At 41.0% G+C, this 25,794-nt stretch overlaps 2 protein-coding genes across 2 annotated transcripts in view; both read right to left on the bottom strand.

Annotated features, from left to right (window-relative positions):
* Positions 1-17,664, bottom strand: part of LOC131466723 (LIM and calponin homology domains-containing protein 1-like) — a 28,970-nt gene extending 11,306 nt beyond the window's left edge. Inside the window, exons 1-13 of the mRNA XM_058640159.1 lie at positions 17,202-17,664; positions 7,642-7,712; positions 7,466-7,535; positions 7,273-7,379; positions 7,156-7,186; positions 6,953-7,063; positions 5,791-5,918; positions 5,541-5,611; positions 4,230-4,431; positions 3,905-4,111; positions 3,116-3,424; positions 2,648-2,908; positions 548-805 (exon numbers count right to left, since the gene is read on the bottom strand). Coding sequence (XP_058496142.1) covers positions 548-805; positions 2,648-2,908; positions 3,116-3,424; positions 3,905-4,111; positions 4,230-4,431; positions 5,541-5,611; positions 5,791-5,918; positions 6,953-7,063; positions 7,156-7,186; positions 7,273-7,379; positions 7,466-7,535; positions 7,642-7,712; positions 17,202-17,312 — 1,937 coding nt within the window. The 5' untranslated portion in view covers positions 17,313-17,664. The remainder of the gene's footprint in view (positions 1-547; positions 806-2,647; positions 2,909-3,115; positions 3,425-3,904; positions 4,112-4,229; positions 4,432-5,540; positions 5,612-5,790; positions 5,919-6,952; positions 7,064-7,155; positions 7,187-7,272; positions 7,380-7,465; positions 7,536-7,641; positions 7,713-17,201) is intronic.
* Positions 17,665-19,780: 2,116 nt separating this feature from the next.
* uchl1 (ubiquitin carboxyl-terminal esterase L1 (ubiquitin thiolesterase)) lies at positions 19,781-25,271 on the bottom strand. The gene is made up of 9 exons (XM_058641781.1): positions 25,113-25,271; positions 25,007-25,018; positions 24,437-24,565; positions 22,789-22,930; positions 22,342-22,427; positions 22,119-22,166; positions 21,180-21,249; positions 21,036-21,094; positions 19,781-20,789 (listed from the first exon to the last, which is right to left on the bottom strand). The coding sequence occupies exons 1-9, from the start codon at positions 25,143-25,145 to the stop codon at positions 20,706-20,708; spliced, it is 663 nt and encodes a 220-aa protein (XP_058497764.1). The 5' UTR covers positions 25,146-25,271; the 3' UTR covers positions 19,781-20,705.
* Positions 25,272-25,794: the final 523 nt, after the last annotated feature.

Here is a 25,794-nt window from a genome sequence, read left to right as displayed (position 1 = left end):
AATAACACTTTGAACATGATGCAAGAAGCGTTTGTGTTATAATATCAGACTAAAACAGAGATGTGCATTTAGAGAAGCTTTTCAGAATAACAAATGCTGAATGACAGCAGAAAAGAAAAGACAAAGAGATGTTTGAGGTAGTTTCGACATTGTGTCTCCATCACTTTGTCTTTTTACTAGTACTAAAATTCTATTTTTAAACACTATATTGGCCTCAAAAATGCAGCACTGGTCGTTAACCACACTAAGGTTTACATGCACCTGTGTGTGTTTGAGTATGTGCGTGTACCTTTGTTTCTTAAAAAAAACTACAAGCAAATCAGTGCAGCACAGAGAGCCAAACAACCTAATTTACTCATTCAAATATGTTTGGCATGTATGACATTTCTCCAAAATAAAAATGGCAAGCAATTAATTGGAACTAATGAGGAATGCAACAGAAAATGACCTGTTTATTCCTCGATGCAGTCTATAATAATGCACGTCACATTGGATTCAAGCCACTACAGACTAGACTAGGCTGTCTTGTATTTGGCCTGGTCCATACCTGCGTTCCCGCTCTGAAAGCTGGGAGCCCAGGCCAATGGTAGGCATGGCTACAGTTGCCTTGGAAAGGAGTCGTCTTAGCAATTCTGTCTCCTCCCCTTCATTTGATGTGACTGTGTCTATTGGCTGCTTGATCTCAGTCACGCCCCCAAAAGTCACAACTTTGCTGTGACCTCGTCCAGCCCTTGCTGAGCTGCTGAAAGGACTTCCATAACTTTTCTCCAGACAAGCCTGACACACAGGTGCCGGGTTACCCTCACTGGAGATGTGACACCCTCACACGTGAAGACGCACACACAAAACAGCAACGACAGCCAGGAAAAGAGCAGGGGGAGAAGAAATCATGAGCAACCACAGACAGAGAATCAGACAAAGGAAGGATGAGGTGGAAATGATGAATCAAACAGGAAGTGTGGATGAACAAAACAGTGCAAAAGCATGGGGTTGTGTACTTCACTGTCACTTCAACACACCAGTGCATTCACACGTACATGGCAAGCTTTCCATCCACTTTATAGGTAGCCACATTTTCCTGCTCCACTGTGAACACAACAAACTCTTTATCCTATCTAATGACGTCAGTGCAAGGGAGAAAAAAAACAAAGGCAGAGCAGAGCAGAGCTCACAGCCAACAGTCGCCTCTGTTCTTTTTTGCTCTCTCTCTCACACACACACACACACACACACACACACACAGAGTCTCATACACACTGGCCAATTCCCTACTTTGTTTCAATGTGTGTCAGAGAAGACTGAAGAGGACTGAAGTGCACAATAATGAGGAAAATAAACAGGCAGATGAGAACATGGAGAGAGAACTTAGACAAGGAGAGGATGGACACAAAGTCTGTGCAGAAAATGAAGACATAAAGTGGACAAATATGTATGCTAATATTTCTGAATGAACGATTAAAGACTGTTAGAGGAGGGAAGAACGTTCTCAAATCTGACTCGTGTAGACCTCTGTGACGTTCAATTACTCATAACATATTTCTCTGCATTCATCTACAGAGATGTTCTTGTGTCTAATCAAATGTAATCCTCTGTTGCTTCTACTTTTCTGCTCCTGAAAAAATTGGAAATTGGGAATTTTTGTAAAAATGTAAGGAAGCTTCATTGGCAGAAATGTAATATAGAAAGTGAATAAAAAATATAATTGTTTGTATAAGTGTATAATCGCTTTAAAATAGTGGTTATTTGATTCTTGCACTGACACGTTTCTACAGCAGAAACATGCCGTCCATTTCATATTTGGAAGCACAGGCTTTCTATGCAAATGAGGAAGAACGACTCTGCCCGCGTGAATCCGATGCTTAAACCAAAACAAACAAAGAAGAATGTAGAGGAGAAAGCAGAGAGAGTGAGGAGAGGTGTAAAAGAGTATTTACATCCATTCTGGTATGTGAAGGCCACCGTAGTTTATGGCAGCATTTGGAGAAAGGAGAGGTGAGACTGTGTTTGCCACACGCTGCAGTCTCACCATTAGAATATTGTGTAGAGCTGAACCAATTAATCAATTAATCGATTATTAATCGATTACTACATTAATCGACAACTATTTTGATAATCGATTAATCGGTTGAAGCTTTTTTCATGATTAAAACAAGATTTCTGATTGTTTAAGCTTCTTAAGCTTCTTTTCTTTGCTCTGGATAACAAAGAAATCATTAAAAGTGAATCATTTTGGTTTGTGGACAAAACAAGACATTTGAGAGAACATCATCATTTCCAGGTTTGACGAACACCGCCCAACATTTTTTAAGGTTTTCTGATATTTTATGGACCAAGCGATTAATCCATTAATCGAGAAAATAATCGACAGAGCAATCGATTATGAAAATAAACGTTAGTTGCAGCTCTAATATTGTGTTGTCTATTAACACCTGCTCATATTTAAACTGCTATTGGATAAAGGTTTAAAAGGTATATTTGCTTTATGTCTGTAGATCTACTCTGTCTTCAATGAACACTGGAACAAAGGCACACTCACTCACTCACGTACGTTCTCTGATCAGCTTCCATGCTCACAACACTCTTGGCATACATCAGCATTAAGTGCTTTGTACTGTGTGTGTTCTGAAGCAGGGTGTGTGTTGGGCACCTGGGTTCAGTCATCTTCAATCTCTCCCATTTCTTCATATCTGCCTGGCTGATGGAGGCAGAAACAAAACTAACGGGTCCATCCCTGTGGGGGAGGGTCCGACTCTGAGCCCGCCTATGAGCCAGGTCGTCCTTCTGCTTGTTAGGCATCGCCTTAACCCTGCCCTCTTCCTCCTCATCCTCCTCTTCCTCGTGGTGAGAGGCAGAGTTCAGGAAAGAGTTGTCTCTGCGAGTAATGATGTCAGGGGTTGCTTCCTTCTCACTGTCCAATCACAAGGCCAGTACAGAGGCCGCACACAGCACATGTTACAAATCCAAGTGAGCACACACATCAAACCACAAGTGACCACAACAACAGCCACAGAGAGAAAACAGAAAAGCAGGGAAACAGAAAAAAGAGTTGAGAAGTGAGTGAGAGGAAATGGAAGGAAAAATTCACACACACACACACACACACACACGGGCGAACCTGGTCTCCTTCTCCTGCAGAGTTTGCTGTGAGGCTCGTCTGATGCCCTCCCAGCGCTCTTGGTCTTTCTTGCTACAGACAGGTGAAGGGACAAACTGGTGCACCTTGGGAGCAACAGCACTGTGATGAGCCCGTCTGGACGCCAGGTCATCCCTCCGAACATCTGGAACTTTCTGTGCTGCTGACTCCTCCTCCCCCTCAGAGGAGGACTCCCGAGCAGATTTCTGTGAGCTCAAAAAGTCGTTATCTCGGCGAAGGATGATGTTTGGTGACGGCGACCTCACTTCCTGTCTATCCATTGTTGGGGGGCTGGAGTTGGAGATGGTATGACGTAAAACGGTCATTTCAGAAATGATACAAAATTCCAACGTGCCACACTGTGAGCAACGTGCAACATTCGCTTGTGCCCATATTTCTTCATAGCAGCTTCTGTTGATTAGTTGGAGACATGCTTCAGATAAGGAGGGTTTTTGACACACCAACCCAAAACCACTCTCTCAGTCAGGCAGCAAATTCTTTCCACTGAGACTTTTTTTTCCACTGTAAGCAACTGACACGATTCAAACCAATCTCTGTCCCACATACACCAACAATCAACATTAAGCAGTTAGTTATCAGTCGCTCCACAAATCAGTACCACACAAAATCCCAGACTGCTGAAACCAGTGAGACGCAGCCGCATTGTCAGAGCAAACCACAAAATGACCATCACAAGTGAGCGTTAGTGAACACGACCAAAACTGCAGAGCTGCAAAAAAGGCAACAGGTCACATGACCATCCGCTCTGACCTGCTGTAGCGAGCAGCAGCAGGCAGAACTTTTATTCCTGCCTTCTCCAACTTCTGCAGCCGCCTCTGCTCCAACACCTCCTGGGTCACTCTCTCCTCTTCCTGTTTTACTTTTTCCCCATTGTTCTCAAGGGCCCAAGTGACAGTTTTGGGAGTTTTGTGGTGCGGTCCAGTTCTTTTGTCCTGCTCTACAGTGGCTTGAGTGTGACTGGGGAACAGTGTGTGATTGCAGGGAAAGATTAGATATCATGAAAATGATGTGTTTTTTGTTCTTCTGCCAGTTCCCGATACCAGACATTTCCTAATCAGTCGCACTAATGTGTTACCTTCGTTGCTCTCCCTCCTCAGCATGGGGTTTTCGTCGGGGAGCTGGGATGTAGGAGCTGGCGTTTGTTCGATTGGGAAGAAACTGATTGAACGGGATGGAGCTTCTTGAATCGCTGCTGGCAGTCCGCCTGGCCAACATGTCGTCCTTCCGTACATCTGGCTTCCTGTTGGGACCATCAGCCTCCGAGTCGCTACCTCGCCCTGAGCAGCAAGTGGAAAAGAGAAACAAGAGAGTGAGGTTAGACAGTATGTCAGCATTTAAATGGTCATTACATAATAAACTCTGATTACATGCCATTAGCAACTTGAATCACTAATACTCTAAATCAGGCTTGTGATGGGACAATATAGGATATTATCGTATATCGTGATAAAAAGCACTTACAATACCCTAAGTGCAGACAGAAGGCTACACTTGTTTAAGTTCAAGAATCAAAATTTATAATAAAACATATTTCTTCAGTCATCGCAAGACAGAGTATATACAGTTTTCGGTAAAAACGTTTGCCTTGTTTACAATCTTCTGCGATCATCTAACCAGTTGTGTTTATTACCCAATTTGGATTTGTTCCCAAATTTCAGCAAATAATTAGTGAGTATTGCTGAAATACAACAACAAAAACTATGAAAATTTAAAGCACCATTACACAGAAGAATGCATAAATCTACATATCCTCTAAAGTGCAGTGTGAGGACAGAGAATTAATCTCACACTTGTCTTGGGCAGCACACAAACAGGATGTCTGGGTCTCACACACACAGACACAGACACACACACACACACACACACACACACAACCTAAACAAAGTATTAAACCTAACCTTAACCATAAGTAGTTAATGCCTTACACTTACATTAGTTATGTTAAGGTTAGTCCTAAACTTAACCAGTTCCCCCAAAAATGAGTTTTTACCTCATTAGGACCCTGTTTTGTTCTCCATGAGGACAGCTGGTGCTGACAAGGTCAGTGTTAAAGCCAGAAACGTTTCTACAGAGGCAACAAATACAAGTACACACACACAGGCTGAGATGTTCAGCTGTTGTCCACACAGCCAGCTTGACTGCCCACAACTCCAAAATGTTACTGAACTGTAGTCAGACTATTTATGGATGAGTGGTTTTGTATTGCTGCTTTAAAGGGATAGCTTGGGTTTTTTTACGCTCTCTTATGGGAGTTATATAAGTAGTTAGTAGCAGTAAGCTTGACTCAGAACAAACACTGGGGGAGCTTTTGCAGCTCTTTGCACAGTACAGAAAATGTCACTATTTTTTTGTTTATTATCTTTATTTAAATTTTATCTGGACCAACCATCACTGTTGCCTCGATTCACCACATCTGGAGAAGGACTGTGCTGTGAGCGGGAACCAAAGGAGTCCAGACTGTCCCAAAACAAAACAAAAAAAACATTGATGAGTAAATATATTATTTTCACAATGTAACAACTAAATTAACCCATGGGGCAAATGTAAGCTTTATATAAACACTCAAAAACCTTAAGTCTTACTTAAGTCATGTATGTGTATGCGTGTACTTGTGTGTGTTGACAGATGTCTCTCACCTGTCCAGGGAGTTGTCACGAGTGTGTTGTGGTGGAGAAAGAGAGTCACTCCTCTCTGAGTCCCAGCAGTCGTAGCCGCTGTCTCTAACACTTCTCTTCTGTGGACTGTCACCTCCTTCCTCACTCTCCTACAGACACATTTTACAGAGTCAAGCTTCTTCTTTCTGAACTCATATCCAGTCTCCCATTTTTAAAGCCCCTTTTCTCCACAGATCCCTCAATATTGCTAATAAGAAACGACTCATTAAAATAACAGAAATATGTACAGACAGACCAAAGAATTACAATAACTAGAATATTAAATAAAGTTTAATATAGCTCTCATCTGTCTCCCATTTCTCCTTTCACCCCAACCAGTTGAGGCAGATGGCCGCACATGTTAGAGTTGTCAGAGATTTATTCCTGTTTTTTTCTCTCCACGGATGCATAGTACTTTTCTCATTGTGTGAACTGTTGGGTTTTTTTTCTCTCTATAATATTGTAAAGGTTTCTGCCTTAGTATGTACAGTACCTTCAGATAATGTATATTGCGATTTGGTTCCACATACAGATAAAGATCCTCTAAATAGGAATATTATTTGAAAACTGCCACTGTGTTCTATTGAAGACCTGGAATTTAATACTGAGACATTTACTCCAGAGGAAAATCTTTATTATAAATTAGCTTATTTCCATAGACTTCCATTCAAATAAGGTGCTTTTGCAAACAGCGGAGTTGTCCCCAGGTATTCAATATATTCTTTATTCCTGGTTGGTATCAACGAGCAAACCAAAAGACTACATTAAATATTTATATGCAGTCTATATATACACACACACACAAGTGTCAGTCCAAGACTGATCTCATGACTCAGGGTGTCTGGTGTCTGACACGCTGAGGGGGAAATTGATTGTAAAGTCTGATGACCCCAGGCAGGAATGACTTCCTGCGACACTTTGTGGTCATTCCCGCACTAATTAGGGCCGTCGCTCTGTGAAACAGGAGTAGTTGTGGTGTAACGAAAACAAAAATGTGTTTTTCTTCTTTCTCCTGCACCCAAACAAAGACAGGAAACTTAAAAAAAAAAAAAAAAAAAGAAATCCATCCCCCGAACCTCCTCTGTACTCTTATCAGTCATTCTGTCTGCTCCCCCTCTGTGTCCTCATCCCAGTGTTCACTCACCATCCTCATTTGAGCAAGAAGCCCTTCAAACTCCTTGAGGTTGAGAGTAGGGCCACTGTAGGAGGCACAGCCGCTGGCAGCTTTACCCAGCCAGAACACTGTGTTCAGCACCTGTGACGCAGAGATGTGGAGTTGCTGAATTGTACAAATGCGACACACGCCAGTATTTCAGTATGCAAGAAAAAAGAGTGACGACAACTCACATTTTTTAGTTTGCGATTGCAGTCAGAGTCTCTGTTGAGAAAAAATGTGTTACTATCATGTAATACACTAAAATTAACATTTACAGGAACAGAAGACAGCAACAGTGAAACACTTACTTGAGATTCGCTCGTATAGAAGTGTCCTGCAAGTCTCCGGGGTCAAATAGTTGGGAGCCCTTTAGGCCCAATTCCTCACAGCCCCGCAGGAAGACTGACAGATTGTCCTAAAGGAAACCACAGGAGAGCAGAGACAGTCAGTTTATCACTTGATGGAGAGGGGGCTTTCCTTGACTAGAGAGTGTCTTGTTACCAGTCCAGCGATGGGGGTGGGCAGTCTGTTGATCTTCTTGACTAGGCCTGGTTTGATTACACTCAGCAGCCTGCATAGACGAGGATGGCAGAAGGAGAGATTTACTCTGAGGGCAAGTCCATATATGTCGCCTCTACTTCAAACATCAAAAATGTGAAGTGGAGTCACAGGCTTACTCGCATAACAGGATGCCGTTCTCCAGTGCACTGCGGAAGTCCTTCTCTCCAAAGCTCTTCCCAGTGACAGCCTTGGGAAGGGGGACAGGAAGAGACAGATGTAATGGACATAGATGTAGACTGGAACCTGATGCTTTTTTTGGAACAATGATGAAATTGTTTTTTGTTTCTTTTGTTCATTTTTGTTCATTATTCATCAAAACAGTTTTTAATAAACCCATCAGGAAGTGATCAGGTTGAAATGATGATGTTTTTAGACCAAAATATTTCAGTTTTAATGATTTCTTTCACAGTTAAGAAGCTGAAAAATCAGAAAGCTTGTTTTAATTATTAAAAAAAACAAAAACAGAATAATTGATTATCAATTTAGCAATCGAATAATGGTTGCAGCCCTATTTGAAGATCAATAATCTCAGAAAGCTGGCTGCTTGAGGGCATAATCTGCTCAGGACAGCACAGATATTTCATATTCCAGTCCTGTGATTGCACCTAACTCTGTCCCTCCATGCTGCTGCAATGCTTACCCCTCCCCTCACCAGGTCAGTGACACACCACTCTGTGTCCTCATTCCCAAACGCAGGACCTTGATTTAGATGCATGCAGTCATAACCTCAATCCTCTCATTTCAACGCCTGTTTTAGGAATTCAGGACACTAACAATGACATAAACTACCATGACACCACCAACCCACGCACACTCACTACTTTCTGGATCTGTTGTGTAACCAGCAGCCAACGATCAATAGACAGACGACAGGTTTGACTGACAACATTTAGACATCTAATCCAGATTAGCACCATTAACCTGCAGACACTCTCTCCATCTCCACTGCTCCTAATCTGATGCATGTTTCTACAAACACAAGTAATCTCAGAGAATCACAAACATTTCATAATTTGACTGTTAAAATATCTTGCATTTTCATTATTAGTGCTCAACCTGCTTCCACAGTTTCTGTTCACTTTAATTTATTTGTGATTTATTTCCAACCTTTATGGACGGCTCTGCTGTGTACAAACACACACACACATACACACTCATCTGCAGCTAGAGATGTAACGATATGAAAATTTCATATCACGGTTATTGTGACCAAAATTATCACGGTTATCAATATTATCACGGTATTGTTAGATGTGTTCAAAATGTTCCAAAAGAACTGAACACACACACACTGAAATCTTTTAACCAAGTTTTCTTTAAAAAAAGATATTTTATATTATATGATTATTATTATTATTATTATTATTATTAATTATCATCTGACTGACTGACACACACACACACAGGTCCTCACTCTGTGTCGGATAATAATTAAGTAGCAGCGGTCGTACACAGCATAAAAATAAAATAAAAAAACACAGAAACAAACACATTTTGGTCTGCTACGGTACCTGTCGTCTGCACACTACTCGCTTTCGCGAGACAAACCATGACGTTTCCCACTATTCCGAAATCCCGTTTTTGTTGACTTACCCGCTGAAAAGTTGTGTGTGGTGGTCACGGAGATGGCTCATCATATTGGAAGTGGCTTCGCGGAGATTTTTTTTTTGCATTTCCTGCACAAGGATTGATTGTCTTCAATTATTTTACCCTCAACATCGTTTAAAAATACAAAATATGCCCAGACTTCTGATTTTACGGGGGGTAATCTCTGGAGCGCAGGTGGCTTCAGCCGTGTTGTCGCTGGACAGACGGTGCAAACTGCGCATGCGCGCCCGCTTGAGCGAGTGCCGTTCAGGTGCTGCTGCTTCTCCAGGAAATGAGCAGTATCACTGTGAGTTTTTCGGTAATCAGTTGCGGTAATCAATCACGGTTTTAACGATAATTAAAATTTGAAACGGTATGATAACCGTCGGGAATTTTACCGCGGTTTATCGTCATACCGGTAATCGTTACATCCCTATCTGCAGCTATGAAAATAGTCCATTGTTTTTCATTATATAAGCGATAACCAGATGTTTCCCAGTAGCATCCCCTTTTTCTTGTCTTTCATCATTCTGTTCTCTTTCTCTCTCACACACACACAAACACAGCTATACTTCTCAGGACACTGCATTGTCTTCCCCTCACTAAACAAAGCATTATCCCTAATGTGACCATTAGCAGTTCATGTCTAACCCTAATTTTAACCTAACCACAGTTTAAATAGCCTTAGCCTTAACCTCGGAAATGAGGTTCTGCCCCATGAGGGCCAGTGTTTATGCCAGACAAGGTCCTAAAGACGTAACAAATACAAGCACACAGACTCATACACTCACACACGTCATGTTTATTAAGGCTGGACTCCAGGCCTTTGAAAGATTTACACCATGGTCATGCATAATTTACCGACTGAGGCAAGTGCTGTACTGAAGGCGAGTCAGACCAGTGCGTTTGTGTTTTGTTTCAGTAGCATGTGGAGGAGGCAGGTCGGTGGTTGTAGGGGTGGAGGTGGTTGACTACTACTACTGGTTGTGTGTTAAGAGCAGAGACTGAAATACAGCAAACACACATAGGAAAAAGGGACTATTAAAAGGGACATGTGCATTCACTTCTGCCATGAAAATCAAGCCAAAGACCTCTGGGGTATTTCAGTGCCAGCAGTGGTAATTTGACCCCTCTCGCTTGGTCTCGGCACTCAGGGAGGATGGCTTTGCCCTGCTCAGTCTGAGTGAATGACAGCAGCAGCTACAAGTTAAATCCTGAGGTGCGTGGCATATACACACTCACACAGGTTAGCACAGCTATTCTTAATAGGACACTGCATTGACTTCCATTCAAGGTGTTAACCATAACCAGATAATGGCAAACCCTAACCTTAACCTAACCACAATTCAAATAACACTAAACTTAACCAGTTCCTCAGAAATTATGCTCTGCCTCATTAGGACCAGTGTTTCATCTCCATGAGGACCACTTGTCCTGACAAGGTCGGTGTTTATGCTGGAAAACAGGTAACACATACAAGAGAGAGAGAAGCAGAAGTAGGCCAAAGTTATTTTTGCATTTGCAGAAAAGATGAAAAGAATGAGAAGCCTGGGAATCACAGTTAATGGCACATTGTTAACATGGTGGCATTATTTCTGGTACATAATACAATCAACTAAGTGACAAGAGCATGAATTATGTAGTTGCACAGAAAGTGATGAGTTTGTTTCTGGCATGGGATGATCAGGGTCGAACATACCCAGCCCCAAAAGTCATTTTAAACTCAGACTTAGTACCAAGCATCATTTTATCAAAATATGTGACAAACCAGAGGATGAATCACCAACACTTAGACTGAGGTTTTATATTGACAAAAACAGAAATAAAACATCTTGTATAAAAAATAATGAAAAGCCATATCAGAACTGAAAAATACAACTACAAACAAAACAGTTTTGTGTTTGCATTGTTGCAAGAGAATATACATCATTTCTGATAACCTATGGCTATTTTGCCACCTAAATATGTGACTCCAATTAAATGTTTGAGGAAAACGGAGATGAAATAGTTTGTTTCACAGTTCATCGGTTTCACAGAAAATGAATAATCAACAACTGCTTTGAAATGTGTTGATGGAGCAAAACAAGACCTCAGACTTGGTGAAACTGTGATAACTTTTTTCCTGCGATTTTTTTGATTTACACAAACATTTTTGGGGGAGGAATTAAACAGATGAATCACTCTGAAATATTGCTAGCAGATGACTAATCCATGAGAAGCACAAACTGGGACTATAGCATAAACCATTCTAAACCATCTGTGTGCTTCCAGTAAAGCCAGTCCTGACGTGAAATGCATTATCGGTAAAAGATGTGGAGATGAGGAGTGGTTCAGCTCTACTGAGAGTCTTGTGTTTTTATTTGTGGTGTTGCCACTTGATTTAAACTTATAATGTACAGGAAGCATTTTGCACAATGAAGAGGCAGGAAAACAGAACAAGGAAGAGAGGAAAAAACACAGAGATAAAGTCCATAATCCAGATGTATTGTAGATTTGAGGATGAGTGTAATCTGGATCAGAGTGAGTCGACATCAGACAGTGACAGATCGTCCTGCTGCTAACAGCTTTTATCTGTTCAATACAAGGAAATGCAGCATTATTTAGGTGTTATTGTACTACATATTATTGAAAATATTTTCTGAATGTACTTATTCAGCAACGTAAATTAGAGTGACAAATATTAGGTACATCTAAGTTAATCACTGCATCATACTGTGCATCTGTATAATAAATTATTAGTACCAAAAGTATACTATTAATCTGATTACATTTCAATGTATCCAGTGCTTAATGGACTATCTGCACAGTTCTTATTTGAGACTATCAACAATATGTCATGTGTAATCCAGCATATATGTACCGTTACATTACTGTTCCCAATCAGGTTGTGTTTAGTTTCTAAAACTTAAAACTGTTAATAGAGCACACACCTTTGCTAACACTAAAATCTTGCTCATTATCCAGACGTACACCAAAATGTTCCTATAATCAAATTTTAGATATTAGCACTGTCAACATCCTTGATTTTTACAAAATTACATCAGTATTATTTCTTTGGAAACTCAGAAAAAAACTCAAAAACGCAGCTCAGTGGTCATTGGGTACTCCTGCTCACTGTCACAGTGTGAACATCCTGACATCACAACAACTTTACAAAATCCCTGCGGTATGAAACACAACAGCAGGTCTGTGTCAACATTATTTCACATTCTTTCAAACACAATTGGACGCACTGAAATAAGACGAATTCCAGCTCTCACTCTCTCTCTCTCTCAACCAGACACAGCTGGCTGTCTGAGGGCATAATCTGCTCAGGACAGCTGCGACATCTGGCACACACACACACACGGTTGCGCAGCATTAGTTGTGAGGACCCTCGTAGACATAAGTCCTTCCCTAGCCCCTTACCCTAACCTTAACCATCACAAATAAATGCCTAACCCTAACCCTAAAGCCAGGTCTTAACCCTCAAAAAGCCTTTTAAAGATGTGAGGGCCAGCCAAAATGTCCTCACTTTCCCAAAATGTCCTCACTACAAAACTACGCATACACAAACACACACACATACGCTCAGTCACATAAGATTCTCGCTGTGTCTGACCCTAATCCTTGCTACGTTCTACAGAGTGACAGCAGAGGTTTCCTGTCACTAGTTAGTTTGACCTGCTCAATGTCAGATTCAAAGAATCTAAAAACCACCTTAGATTCTGAGAGTGTATATCAGGTTTGGGACAGTCTAATCCACCATTGTCTCATCTATAAAAAGACAGTAATGGTCTTCTCTGTGCCAGTGTCATTTCCTGCCCTGGTCATGTGGTGATATGTCACCTACTGCTCTACTGCCCCCCTGGAAACAGTGACACCTGAGATCCTGTCCATGTTATGTTCCCATAGAGACCAGTGTCACCCAACTGGGGTGTGTCTGAGGAGTGTGTGAGCAGTAGCTGATCGACATGAATGTGTGTGTGTGGTGTGTGTGTGCATATGCTTTGCATACTCTTACACACAGACTGAAAATGTTGCATGGAGCATAGGGTGACATGGTTAACCCTGAATCATGCCCACCTGTGAGAGGGTAAAAATACACCACCAGGAATGGAGTGAGCATGACCTGACTGAAAATAACTGGAGAATTCGGAGACAGAAAGACGACAAAGCAGGACCACACTACAGGACACTGCAAGATATTGAATAATGAATTCATTTTCGAAAATTGACAGATTAATAAATATTGAAAATAATTCTTAGAAGATATAATGCATTATTTACAGAAAAGATTGCTGTATTATGAAATGTTATTTATGTGGTATTTGTGTGACTTTATAAGACTCAACATTTTCCATTGAAGAAAGGTTTGATGGAAATCTAAATGGGTCATCACTCTCCAGACCACAGAAATAGAATTTTTTATATAAATGCTGATAACTTGGGTTTTCTTGCACTGGATTTGGGACACTGGCAGATCTGAACTGGGTGAATGAAAGACAAATGCTCCACTTCTATGGCCTCTGAAAGGTCAAAACTAACTGCCACTCCTGTTAAAGAATTAATTCCAGTCTTAAATGGTCTTTAATAGACTGTGTGACTGAGGAGCTTTAAAGAAGACAGATGTAATGTAAAAGAGCAGCCTCTAGCATTTAAAACTGTTTCAATTACAATCCCAATTCAAAACACTGTAGAACAAGAACATGGTTGCCAAAGGAGCTGCACTTAAACCTGGCATTACACTGTGTTCATGCACAAAGCAGCAAATAATGATCTCATAATGTGAAGAGACAAGGTGACAATAACACACTGAAGAAACATATATGTTAAATATCCATTGACAATGTGTATGAGAGAGGTACAGCTAATCTTGTTTGAAGCTTTTGCTTCCCTTCCATATTACTACACAGCACGATGTCAAGCCACTTTCATTAAACGCCATGAACATTGCATAACCACAACAGCCCTAGCTGTGGCACAACAAAACCACAACACCAAATCAAAACATAAACTGTGGCGACAAATGAAAGTTTACATTTTGTTAGCAGTGAAGCCAGCATATCAATTCAATTCAAATTTAGTCTATCATGACATATCATGGTAATTTTATTACCTAATATTAGCGGTGGGTCGAAATATCAATTTGGTGATATATATCATCGTCCTTGCTCGTACAATAACATAATCAGTACACCAGGGCAAATATAGATATTTTAATTAATAAATTAAGGCGCTCTAAAGTAAACAGCCCCTGCCATTTTCTCCTTTTCTCCTTGCGGTGCCACTGCTCGAATGAATGAGGGAAACTTGGGTGGAAATTACCTGGCCAAAGAAAAGGGAGTTTACAGTGGGATAATGGCAGAGACAGATACATAAGAGATGCTCCATCCACATGAATACACATAAAGCATCTACACTATTATCACAGTAAGTTATACTTGATTTCAGCTTTAATATCCTGCAGCTTTGTGGTTTTGGAGGGATGATAATGATTATACTTTTTTTTTTTTGCCCTTGATATTGTGTTCAGCAATGCAGGGTAGGAACAGACAACTGCCTGGAGCCCACAGATGAGAGGGGGACAACCTAATACAGCAGGTTATTATACCAAAATTATACTCAAAATATTTTTTGAGAACCTACTTTAAATTGTACTTAGACAAGACTCAAATTAGGCTACACGGTGGTGTAGTGGTTAGCACTCTCGCCTTGCAGCGAGAAGACCCGGGTTCGAAAGGAACAAGGGCCTTTCTGCATGGAGTTTGCATGTTCTCCCCGTGTGTGTGTGGGTTCTCTCCGGGTTCTCTGGCTTCCTCCCACAGTCCAAAAACATGCAATGTGGGGATTAGGTAAATTGGACACTCTAAATTGACCATAGGAGTGAGTGTGAGAGTGAATGGTTGTTTGTCTGTCTCTGTATGTGGCCCTGCGATGGACTGGCGAACTGTCCAGGGTGTACCCCGCCTATCGCCCGATGTAGCTGAGATTGGCACAGCACCCCCCGCGACCCTCTGGTGGAGGATAAATGCCACTTAAGCCTAGTTTACACTACATGACTTCCAGTGATCCGCAATCGGGATTCACCATGAAACATTCCAAGATGTGGACCATGTAGACGCCTTCATAACATGGCACAGAAACCAATTTTATTTCCAGCACTTCTCACTACAACCGGAACACACCATTAGTCTGGACAGGCAAAAACTGAGCTCTCACATTCACTTCCTGGTTGGTTCATATTGGCCACATCTAAACTAATCTAATCACATGTAAACAAAAGTTTCAGTTTCACCGAACAAAAAAATGACTGCTTTCTGACTTTTCACCACTGTTCTGGATCTTGTTTTCTGAAACTGCAGTCAGAGGAGCGAATCAGCTTCCTGTTTACATTGGCATGCATACGTCCATTGTGCCTGAATGGTTATATGATGTTCTATACATTCTTTAGCTGTTTTAGTATGAAAATTAGATGCCGATCACTTCTGACATGGAGCTGAAATGCTTGTCAGGATGCAGATTGTTTTTATTTATTTTTATTAAATGAAAACAGTCTTGTGAACGCTTGTTCAATACAGGACTCATAAATAATTGCTACAGTTAGAGGTCCACAGCTGATACAGAGGGAAAATAACACTACAAACACTAGTAATCTTTGCCACCACAGTATCTACTTTTTATATGCTCAGATTAAACAATTAGAATTAGTGATAGTGAATTTGGGGCCACGCGGTGGTCTAGTGGTTAGCACTCTCCCCTTGCAGCGAGAAGACCCGGGTTCGAGCCCCGGTTGGAACAAGGGCCTTTCTGCATGGAGTTTGCATGTTCTCCCAGTGTGTGCGTGGGTTCTCTCCGGGTTCTCCGGCTTCCTCCCACAGGCCAAAAACATGCAATGTGGGGATAGGTAAATTGAACACTCTAAATTGACCATAGGAGTGAGTGTGAGAATGAATGGTTGTTTGTCTCTATCTGTGTGTGGCCCTGCGATGGACTGGCGAACTGTCCAGGGTGTACCCCGCCTATCGCCCGATGTAGCTGAGATTGGCACAGCACCCCCTGCGACCCTCTGGCAGAGGATAAAGCGGTAGATGATGACTGATAGTGAATTTGACCCATCCTTATTACACAACAGTAGTGACACACAAGCCAGACGCAGGAGCAGTGGGTAGCACTTAACTATGCCTGGGGAGCAAAGGGAGGCAATGTGCCTTGCTCATGGGCACATCAGCCCTCCACCCTTCCCAGGATTGAACCGGCAATTTTTCGGTTACAAGCCCAAGTCCTTTCCTCTTGGACATGGGTCCAAGGCAACTTCATTTAAATGCCAACACTGTTAATGTGTTGTGTAATTTGTAAAGCAAACTGGTTCAGGATAAACAAGGATTTGAAAAAAAGCTGACGATTATGGTAGACATTAAATGTAATTTATATGTGTGTCCAAACCTGGACTTCCCCTGTGAGATAGAGCAGCTGGCAGGAAGCTGGGCTGGAGCAGACTCAGCCATGATGGTGGAATAAATAGGTCATAACGAAACTCCATCCGGCAAATCATGCTTCACCTCCCAGGCTTAGAGACAGAGAGTGGGGTGTTATTTTATCCTGTGATGGTGATGGAGGGGGTGATCGGGCAGCAGACCACGGATAATAATCTCATTCCATCCACCGTTGGTACAGTTACAGTAACGTCTCGCGCATGAATACTGGCCCGGTTTCATAACCATGGCAACCGGAATCTCCTCGCGCCCGGGAAAGGGGGCGTTTCCCCTGCTAGCAAGTAATGAACGAGCTAAATAAACGGGACATTATGGAATAATGCGAGGTGTTTTTTTATTATTTTGTTTGTTTGTGTATTTCACTACTTTGTTTGTGTTAAAAGCCGAGTCACGGTTCAATAAGATTCTGACATGAGTGTGAAAACTTTTCACACGCATGCAGCACAGTCCCACTGCGGTAACACGACACTGCATCGTTCACACAACAGGTGACGACGCACCGGTGCCGCTGCTGCTGCTGCCGGGGTCGTGTATTTATATCCTCGGCCCCAGTGTGTGGCAGTCTGACCCATTTCCCCTGGAGTAACAGGCCCATGGTCTACAACTTCACTCACCTCTATCCATTTCTGCGCCTCCTGACAGGCTGGTTCTGGATGGTTCGGCTCCCGCGGCTCGTCCCTCGTCGGAGCAGTCGGGACGGGTCGACCTGCAGCGGGGCTGGCCATCTGTGAGCGGGCAGTTAGTTCACTTAAAGCTGATGAAAGTAGGTCTCTTCAAATGTGTGCTGCTGCTGTTTGTGTCTCTCCACCTCCGTTATCCTCCTCCTTTCCCTCTCGACCGTCAACAACCGCGCAGCCTGCCTCGCGCTCACTCAGCCTTCACTCACTCACTGAGCGACTGCTGTTTAAACTGTGGTGGAGGCAGAAACAGAGACAGAACCGAGCCACGAACCGAGCCACGCTGCAGCACGAACCAAGCGCTAAAAATAACAATTCTGCTGCGCCGCCGAACTGCGTGAGGCTGCTGCGGTGTAGTGGTCGTGTCCTGTGTCCTGTGTCCTCAGCCGCCGCCGCCGCTGCTGCTACTGCCGCGCATTTCAGGACACGTGAACGCGCAGGCAGGAATCTATCCGGTGGGGGGAGCATGGAACAGACAGGGGGGGGTGGACTTGCAAAATACGTCTCTTTTATTACACATTCAACCATAGCCAGAGTTTTTAAAAGGAGAGAACATATCAAATATATACGTTTTGGGGCCCATGGATTGTGGGCCCCCCGTGCCTCACTGAATAATTTCTCTTTTTAAGACCATTCTCTGTAATGGTTGTGTGTGAGTGAAAACCCCAGTAGATAAACAGTTTCTGAAATACACCCGAGCAACAACAATCATGTCACCTTCAAAGTCCTTTCTTCCACACTTGGATGCTCATATTGAATTACAGCTGTTCATCTTCACTGAGTTGCTGGCTGCCATGTGATAGGGTAATGGTGTACCTAATAAAGTGGCCCGTGAGTGTGTAAACCCTTTAATCGTTGGGCCCTTGGAATCATGCCCATGGTTTTTAGTCATTGAACAGAGATGTACTTACTGATTGGGCCTGAAAAGCCACACTCAAAAGGCTCATTACATCATACATAATCACATTAACAACTTCAGTCAGAAATGTACACTAGTGATGTCTGGCAAGAAAACTGTGGTTTCAAGAGCTGTTTTGTTAAAGTTCGTCTGAGGCCCCTTTTGTTGCAAAGTTGGTTTTATTCCATTTTTTTTTGTGTCACAAACTTAAGTTCAGCCTCATTTCATAAAAACAAATGAGTTATGTTGAAAGCAAAATCGTTCAGACATCCCTGTCCAGGGCAACATTTTACAGATCCTTCTGTAGAATCATGGTTAGACCTTCACAGGTCAAATGACATTTACTATATTTTCTCACAAACATGTTCTGTGTCTACTCCAAACCTCCTACCAGTGGAACTTGCCTTTAAAACTTCCAATTAAAGGTGTCCAAGAAAGCAGCGACTCTACTCCAAGCTCAGCTTGTACGTTTTGTAACGCCAAATAATAATAATCGATCATCAGCTAATCATTATAGCATACAAAAACAAGTGCAGGTGCATATCTCTAGTCAAATTTCAACCTCAACTTTTTGTCAGAACATGAGGGTCTAAATCCCCTTTCACGGCCAAAGACGTGGAGATATGTTATTTTGTTGTTAATCAGTATGCTAAATACAATCATATGTAATAAAATTACAGCAAAGAGTTGTAGAAATGCATATCCTGAATCCCTAAAGTAGACCAAGAGTCTTAACTATGTTAACCCCTTCTAGTTTATAACCTACCAAATGACCTCAGTGTTATCAAATTGACCACAGTGCAGGTTTGTCTTGTTAAAAAAAAGTTCAGTCACATACAAAGATCAATAATCCATGTCAGTGGCTCAGCAGCCATCAGAGACATAAGCACCGATAGCCTAAGTAGAAGCCACTGATAACAGTTGTGTAAACAGCTGGTTTGGACATTGATAACTTCTGTCTCTTTCCTATTGTGTGCAAATATTTATGGCCCTTTCAAATGACAGGTAAAACCTTTATTTCCAGTGCAACAAATCACCTAAAGGGAGAGATGTCTGAGTAAGGATTTCTGGCCTCAGATTGATGCATTCAGTTTCAGTCCTGTTGGCCAAAAGTACCGTTACAAAGGTCCTGGTCACACGTTCTAGCCTTTAACAGCCAATTAGAGAAAGATCTTGTTAGTAAAACTCCAGTCTATCATGAATTCTTCTCTTGTTTCAGGTCTTCAAAACAAAAAATGAGTTCAGATCAGCGAGAATGAACCCTGAGCCATAAAGGCCTGAGGATATTAACAGCTTCATGCTCCAGAGAGACAGAAAATATGAATGTAGGTCAGGTTAAATGCAAATTTGTGACAAACGGAATAATTTAATACTACATAAATTGGTTGTGTTTTGTAATTTATTAAGATTTGGGGCTGCAGCTTTCTTTTCATTATCATGTTTCATTATTTGGTATATGACATTTTCAGTTTTGTTCTAACCACTCCTGCAAAACTACACCAAGAATAGCTACTTTTTACAAATTTTATTGTTCTTGCAGTTCAACACACTTCAGGTGATTGTAGAAAGCAGGTGCACATGGGAAGCGTGATCCTTAATCTCCAAAAACGATAGACACTTTTAATTTTAATGGATGCTTTATTGAATTTTCACAGCCGCATCACCAGCAGAACTACAGCAGTATTTGCAAAGTGCAGAAAACAGTAAACAAATTTAACACAGCTTGGGTATACAGAACTAATCATCCTGAACAACCGCAACATACAGCAGCAAATTTTCAAATTTTTTGTTTTAGTGTTAAACTAACACAGTATCAGTGCATGTGACTATGAGGGCATTGAGATCATTCAGAGACATTTTCAAATAAAGTGCATTTAAAACAAAAAGAAAATTGCCCAAAGAACGTTTCTGTGATCTGCCACTAATGTTGTAATTCTCCATTTTAAATTTAAACTTCTGAGAGAACACAGAGTTTCAGGGAAATGTCAGTATGACACCCAGGAATATGATGCAAAAGGTTGCATGCATGCTCTGAACAATGGTTAAATTATTCCTACAGACACATTTGGGCTTCCTTCAGGAATGTAAGATTCTTACAACCTCAACCACACAGCAAATGGTGGCATTCAAATGTTGTTTTTAAACAAATAGGCACAAAAGACGGTGTATTATTTTTTTCCCAGTTGGACACAGATGCACCAATAATAACACACAAAAAAAAACTGGAACAACATCGGTCTTCAAGTTTTACAGTTTTAACAGCTACATGAGAAAACAGAAAAAAGAGATTTGGACCAGCTTGTATTAGTTAGTGTAAGCAGAACGAAAGGGTTTTTGATAGTATGAGTGGGCATGTGCTAATGCGAAAGAATGCTTTGTTCGTGAGATGAGAGTGCAATGTGTGGAAACAATGTGTGCTTTATTGTGCATAGTGTCTGCAGATGTATGTGTGTGCACAGGTCACTGTGGGTGCCTGCTGATTGCGTTGGCCATGTGAATGCAGACAGACCTCTCTGTTGATGATATCGTTCTCTACCGATGATCTAACTGCGACAAAGAGCCACAGCAGAGAAACGGACTTCACCTTGCTCCCTTTCCACGAATCCACGGCACACTTTGGATGCATCCTGCACATGATTAAAAAGAAGAAGACACAGGAAACAACATTTGAAATGTCTCTCTACCCACTATATGTCAATGAAGACATCTGAGGATACTACTCCAGTGAATCATATTTCATTTCTATAACCAATGCATGTGGCGACATCTTGTGGTGGCTTGATATACAACTAAAGGACTCTCAAAAGGAACATTAAAAAAAAAAAAATAATCCATAACAGACACATTAAGTTGAAGATTAATTTTTTACATACCATTATGAAGGATTTTTCATTGGTGGCTCCATGTTTCACTGGCCCATTCATTCTCCCATCTTAAAAACAAAAAATAGAGAATCCAATGTCTCCATCTCATGTAAAACACATACAATAATATGCATGATGCATGTACATACTTACCAAATTCATAAAGTTGTCCATTCACATTGACAAAGGCAATAAAGTGGAAGTTGACATTGTCAGCTTCCGGCTGTGAAAGTGAAATAATGTGTAAGTATTACTTTGAGTTAGTAAATTCATTTTAAAAAAGCTTCAGAGAAAACGTGCACAAAAAGTGCAAACTGCATCAACATCGTCTACATCTGGTTTACTAAAGTCTCTTATCCTTTGAGGATAAATACCCAACTTATGCATGGGAGACCAAATGTGCAGGACAGAGAAAGAGATCAAAATCTTGTATTACTGAAAGCATTTTCAGATTTGTAACATATGCAGAGAGGAATCAGTTAACATTTAGTGACCATTAGGATGACAGTTCATGCATAATGAATCCACTGTGGGTTAAATGTGCAGTAATCCATTAGTTAGGGACGCTCAATATTGGACTTTTAGCTGTTATCCGATATGCCAATATATCAGAAGTGCCTGGGCTGATAACTGATACTGATATATACAGTTTTCCCTATGCCCAACTGCAGAGGTCATTTAGTCTCTTCTGAAGTGAAATTGGCATACTACTTTATGCATTATCATGACAAAGCTGATATAGATATACATTTTCTTCATTTAAATATAATAGTAGAGAGGGAGGGTGTCAGCACAGAAGTCAATGAGGTAGCAGACTATTCTACCCTCTGTTTTAGTCAGTCATACCATTTCACAGTCTATGCATAGTGAAGCATGCGATACAAAAGATTTTTGGATTTCTATCGGATTTTACATTTTTATTTGTCCGATATTCAAACCAGTGATTTTGGCCAGTATCGGACTGATACAGATTCCCACCCCTAATCTAGGTGCATTTGCCGATTTGAAAGCCACTTTCATCCAATACTGATATTGTGTCAGTAATATCGTGCATCCCTACCATAAGTAGCTGTTGAGATTGTAGTTACTTACCCTGCACTGGCCCTGCACTGCAACCTCACTGTGAGCATCACAGATTGCCTGCACAAGAAACACAATAGTATCAGCTCAGTTTGCATTTCATAAACCACTTTGACATTTATTTTATATTTTCAAAACAATGACCAGGTACACACAAGCAGAGATCATAGAGAGTAGATAGAGTATCTTGTGAGATAAATCTGCACAAGATCCATTTGACATAAATCAGCAGTACCTGGTTCTTTTCCAGATGTTTGGCACGGTCATCAGCAGACATGTTTGCAGTCTCATCTAGGAATTTCTTTAAGGCAGAATCAGAATCTGAAAACACAGAGCAGTAGATTAATAATAAATATTCATTTCTTTTCAGTTGTAGAACATGCCACAGACACAATTCTGTACATTCTTGAGTACGCACATTTTCCTAACAGAAATTGTCAAACAGATTATACATGTTAGAAAGTAATTGATGCAAAAATATTTCTTATTTTGTAAAGATTTGGAAACCTAATTAATTTCACAAGCAGCAAAGGTACACAAGCCAGATTATAATCTCTGCAGTAGGACTCATCCTCAGGAGTGCCTGCTTTACTAACCCACGCCCCATCATGCTTGCTTTGTACATCAATCTGTGCTATTGTTCATGCTACATTGTTCCAGGATGCACTTCACTTTCACTTACTGAAGGTCACTTTGCTCTGATTGTTGGCCACAGCATGAAGCAGGGCAATGGTGCCACAGGAATTGACTACTGTCTGCTTCAGGAAATAAGCCTTGGAGTCTTCTGCAATATTGCCCACCTGCTGCTCTCTGAAAGACTCATGCTGTCATAAACACAGAAAGAGTGTTCATTATCATCTGGCTTTAAGAACACACTGTGTAGACAAACGGAAGGTACAACTGAAACTTTTACAATTGTTTTATTACTTATTTTATGATTTATCCATTCACACATTGATCTACAGAACATCGCAGATGTCACCAGTTAAAAACGCCCATCACCACTTTCTGGTTTGTTCCGACTGGAGTTTATAATTCCATTGTTTACATGGACGCAAAATAAAATGATCCGATTGTGGTGTGAACACACATCAAGTGTTCCTTCAGAATTGACTATTATGACATGCGTAGTGTCATCTAATTTTCCAGAAGTAGAAGTACAAAAAGCTTCACTTCCACTTCCGTAGTAGAGAACCAGTGCACGTGTCTGCTCGTCCCCTTGTTGTACGCTATCCATCTCATTTTCCTCCATTTCCTGTGACTTTCGTGTTTGTTCTTTATTCTTATTTGGAACAGAAATACACAATTTTCTTCAAACAGATAATAAATTCAATAAGTCACGTTTACGTGAAGCAGATACATGATAAAAAGTCATGATCAGATCGATTGAACACTGATCTGAATGACGATCGGCATATACCAGCCCCCTCGTTCAGAATGAAATTTGTTTCCGAAAGGTCTGTGGCTGTATCGGGTCAGAGTTTTCAGATTGGCATGTTTACGTGACATATATTTTATTTTAATCGATGATGTCTGAAGTGCCTTGTTTCATATGATAACAAATGTAATTTCTTACAATATCAAGACAAAGAAAAGCAGCAACAATTTATTTAAAAAAAAACACAAAATAATTGCTAGTTAAGTTTCTGTTGCATCATTTTAAAACTAATATTTTGGGGTTTTGAACTTATGATAAAACAAAAGACATCTGGATACATCATGTTGACGAACTGAAATGTTTTCATAATTTTGAAGACCAGTGGAATTGATTGATTGGGAATTTGATATAACGGGTTGGCATCTGCTGATTCACTTCCTCATCATCGCACAGCTGCTTCTCCCTCCTCATGCCCTCTCTGCATCTCTGTTTTAACATTAACTAACTAGGTAGTCTGGACCCAGAAATCACATTCTCTTAGTCAAAAGAACAGTTGAACTTATCCACCATGACATTCTTCCTATTACAAATGACATCACTTTTTTCATCCATGTGTATGGGGTGTGCCGTTGCAGATATCTTTACTTAAATTGTAGATATCTACAATTTATATAGAATGGATATCTGCAACTACCCACAATTACATTAATTGAGACTAGACACAATTCCAATTTAAGATATCTTGAACTCTCCTTGAATTTATGAATTAACCCCCATACATATGAATTGAAAAAAAGAAAGAGGGTTGGAAGAATGTTATCATGGATGAGATATTAATTTGTTTTGATGAACTTTAATAACATACATTTTACATATCCAGCTATTATAACTTCAAACGTCTTGGCATAATGCATCCCACCCTCAGTCCCCATCACCGCCACATTATTACTACCTGTTGTGTGAGTGGGAAGAGCAGCATCAGGGCACAACATGGTGCCGGGACGGTGGAGAGTTGCTCACCCTCCAGCCCCAGCACATCCACGAAGCGCCAGCTGTCACCCACGCCGAGCTTATCCATCATCTGAAACACACGAGGAGTAAACAGACAAAACACGAGGAGTAAACAGACAAAACACGGTGTTGAGGTGACAGTGACGACGTGTGTCCACGGTGTGAACATGCTGCACTGGTGATCCAGGGTGACCACACCCTTTCAGCCCAGACACAGCGGGGACACGGTGCAGCAGGGGAGGATGCTGCAGCTCATTAAATACAAATAAACGCATGTCATTTTTACTATGGCTCTATCCTTTAATGCTATTTTATATTTTTTAACTGAACTGTTAAAAGAAATATCCAACTACGTATGTCCGCTACTGCGTAGTGGCTTCAAAGCATTGTAATGGTCACCTCCGTAGACGGTTTAACTGTACATACATTCAAATACTGACTTTAAAACTTACCCGACTGCTGAAATTACCAACATGCCGCCATTAGTGCGAATCAAACATTTGCTACCCACCTTGTTGAGCATCTGAAACGACAAAAACAAAGGCGACAGTGTGAGTTTTCAACGTCGGAAACCGTTACGTTAAGGTAAAAGTTATCAAACATGGTCATTTATCCACCTCGGGGTTAATTTCCATGGCGGTCCACTCCATTGTGACAGTGTTTCAGGATGACTCGGCGAGTTTTGACCGTGTTCTTTCTCTTCGTCTGCTCGTTGCCGCCGTTCAGCTAAAGTAACACAACGTAGACTTTAAATTGCCTGGTCATACCATCTTACAGGTAGACGGGGGTGGGCTAAACCCAAAAGGCTCGTGGTGCACTGATTTTATTCTCGTTGAGGATTTATTATACACATTTAAACGCTGCGTTTCCCTGCTAAACACACAGCGACAACATATAAATAAATAGCTGTTTTGTAAAATGACGTTTAATTTTTAATCACACCCCTAAATTTGAGACCATCTCGTTCTTTCTAGAACGAGATCATTTTGAGGCGTGTTTCCCCTAATATGATCCTGTCTCCTGTACAAATTATAAAATTATAATAACTGTTACTGTTAGATACATAACTGACCATCTAAATTCTAGCTGCCATAGCATAAATGCCCTCTTCAAAGGCTTCAAGTGCAATCATTTTAATAAAAAGTGCACTTAATGTGAAAATATCGTCCTGCCATCAGAATTACTTTTATACAGCATTGATAATTTAATTAACTTTAAGTAACTTAGATTTGTGTGATTTTTTCCTTTTTAGAATCATATCAGTTGGTTTGATTAAGACAGAAGTAAATCAGTGATGCC

The sequence above is a fragment of the Solea solea genome, chromosome 10 (genome assembly GCF_958295425.1).
Source record: "Solea solea chromosome 10, fSolSol10.1, whole genome shotgun sequence".
NCBI classification, from domain to species: domain Eukaryota; kingdom Metazoa; phylum Chordata; class Actinopteri; order Pleuronectiformes; family Soleidae; genus Solea; species Solea solea.
Note: the sequence above shows the minus strand (reverse complement) of the source record. Positions and strands in the feature narration are given on the sequence as shown.

Excerpts from the sequence above, each read along its gene's own strand:
- uchl1 (XM_058641781.1), bottom strand. The coding sequence starts at position 25,145 with ATGGAGTGGACCGCCATGGAAATTAACCCCGAG. Across the intron at positions 22,931-24,436 it reads TCTTCCCACTCACACAACAG|CATGAGTCTTTCAGAGAGCA; the intron begins GTAGTAATAATG and ends TGTTTATGACAG. Across the intron at positions 22,167-22,341 it reads AACATCTGGAAAAGAACCAG|GCAATCTGTGATGCTCACAG; the intron begins GTACTGCTGATT and ends TTTCTTGTGCAG.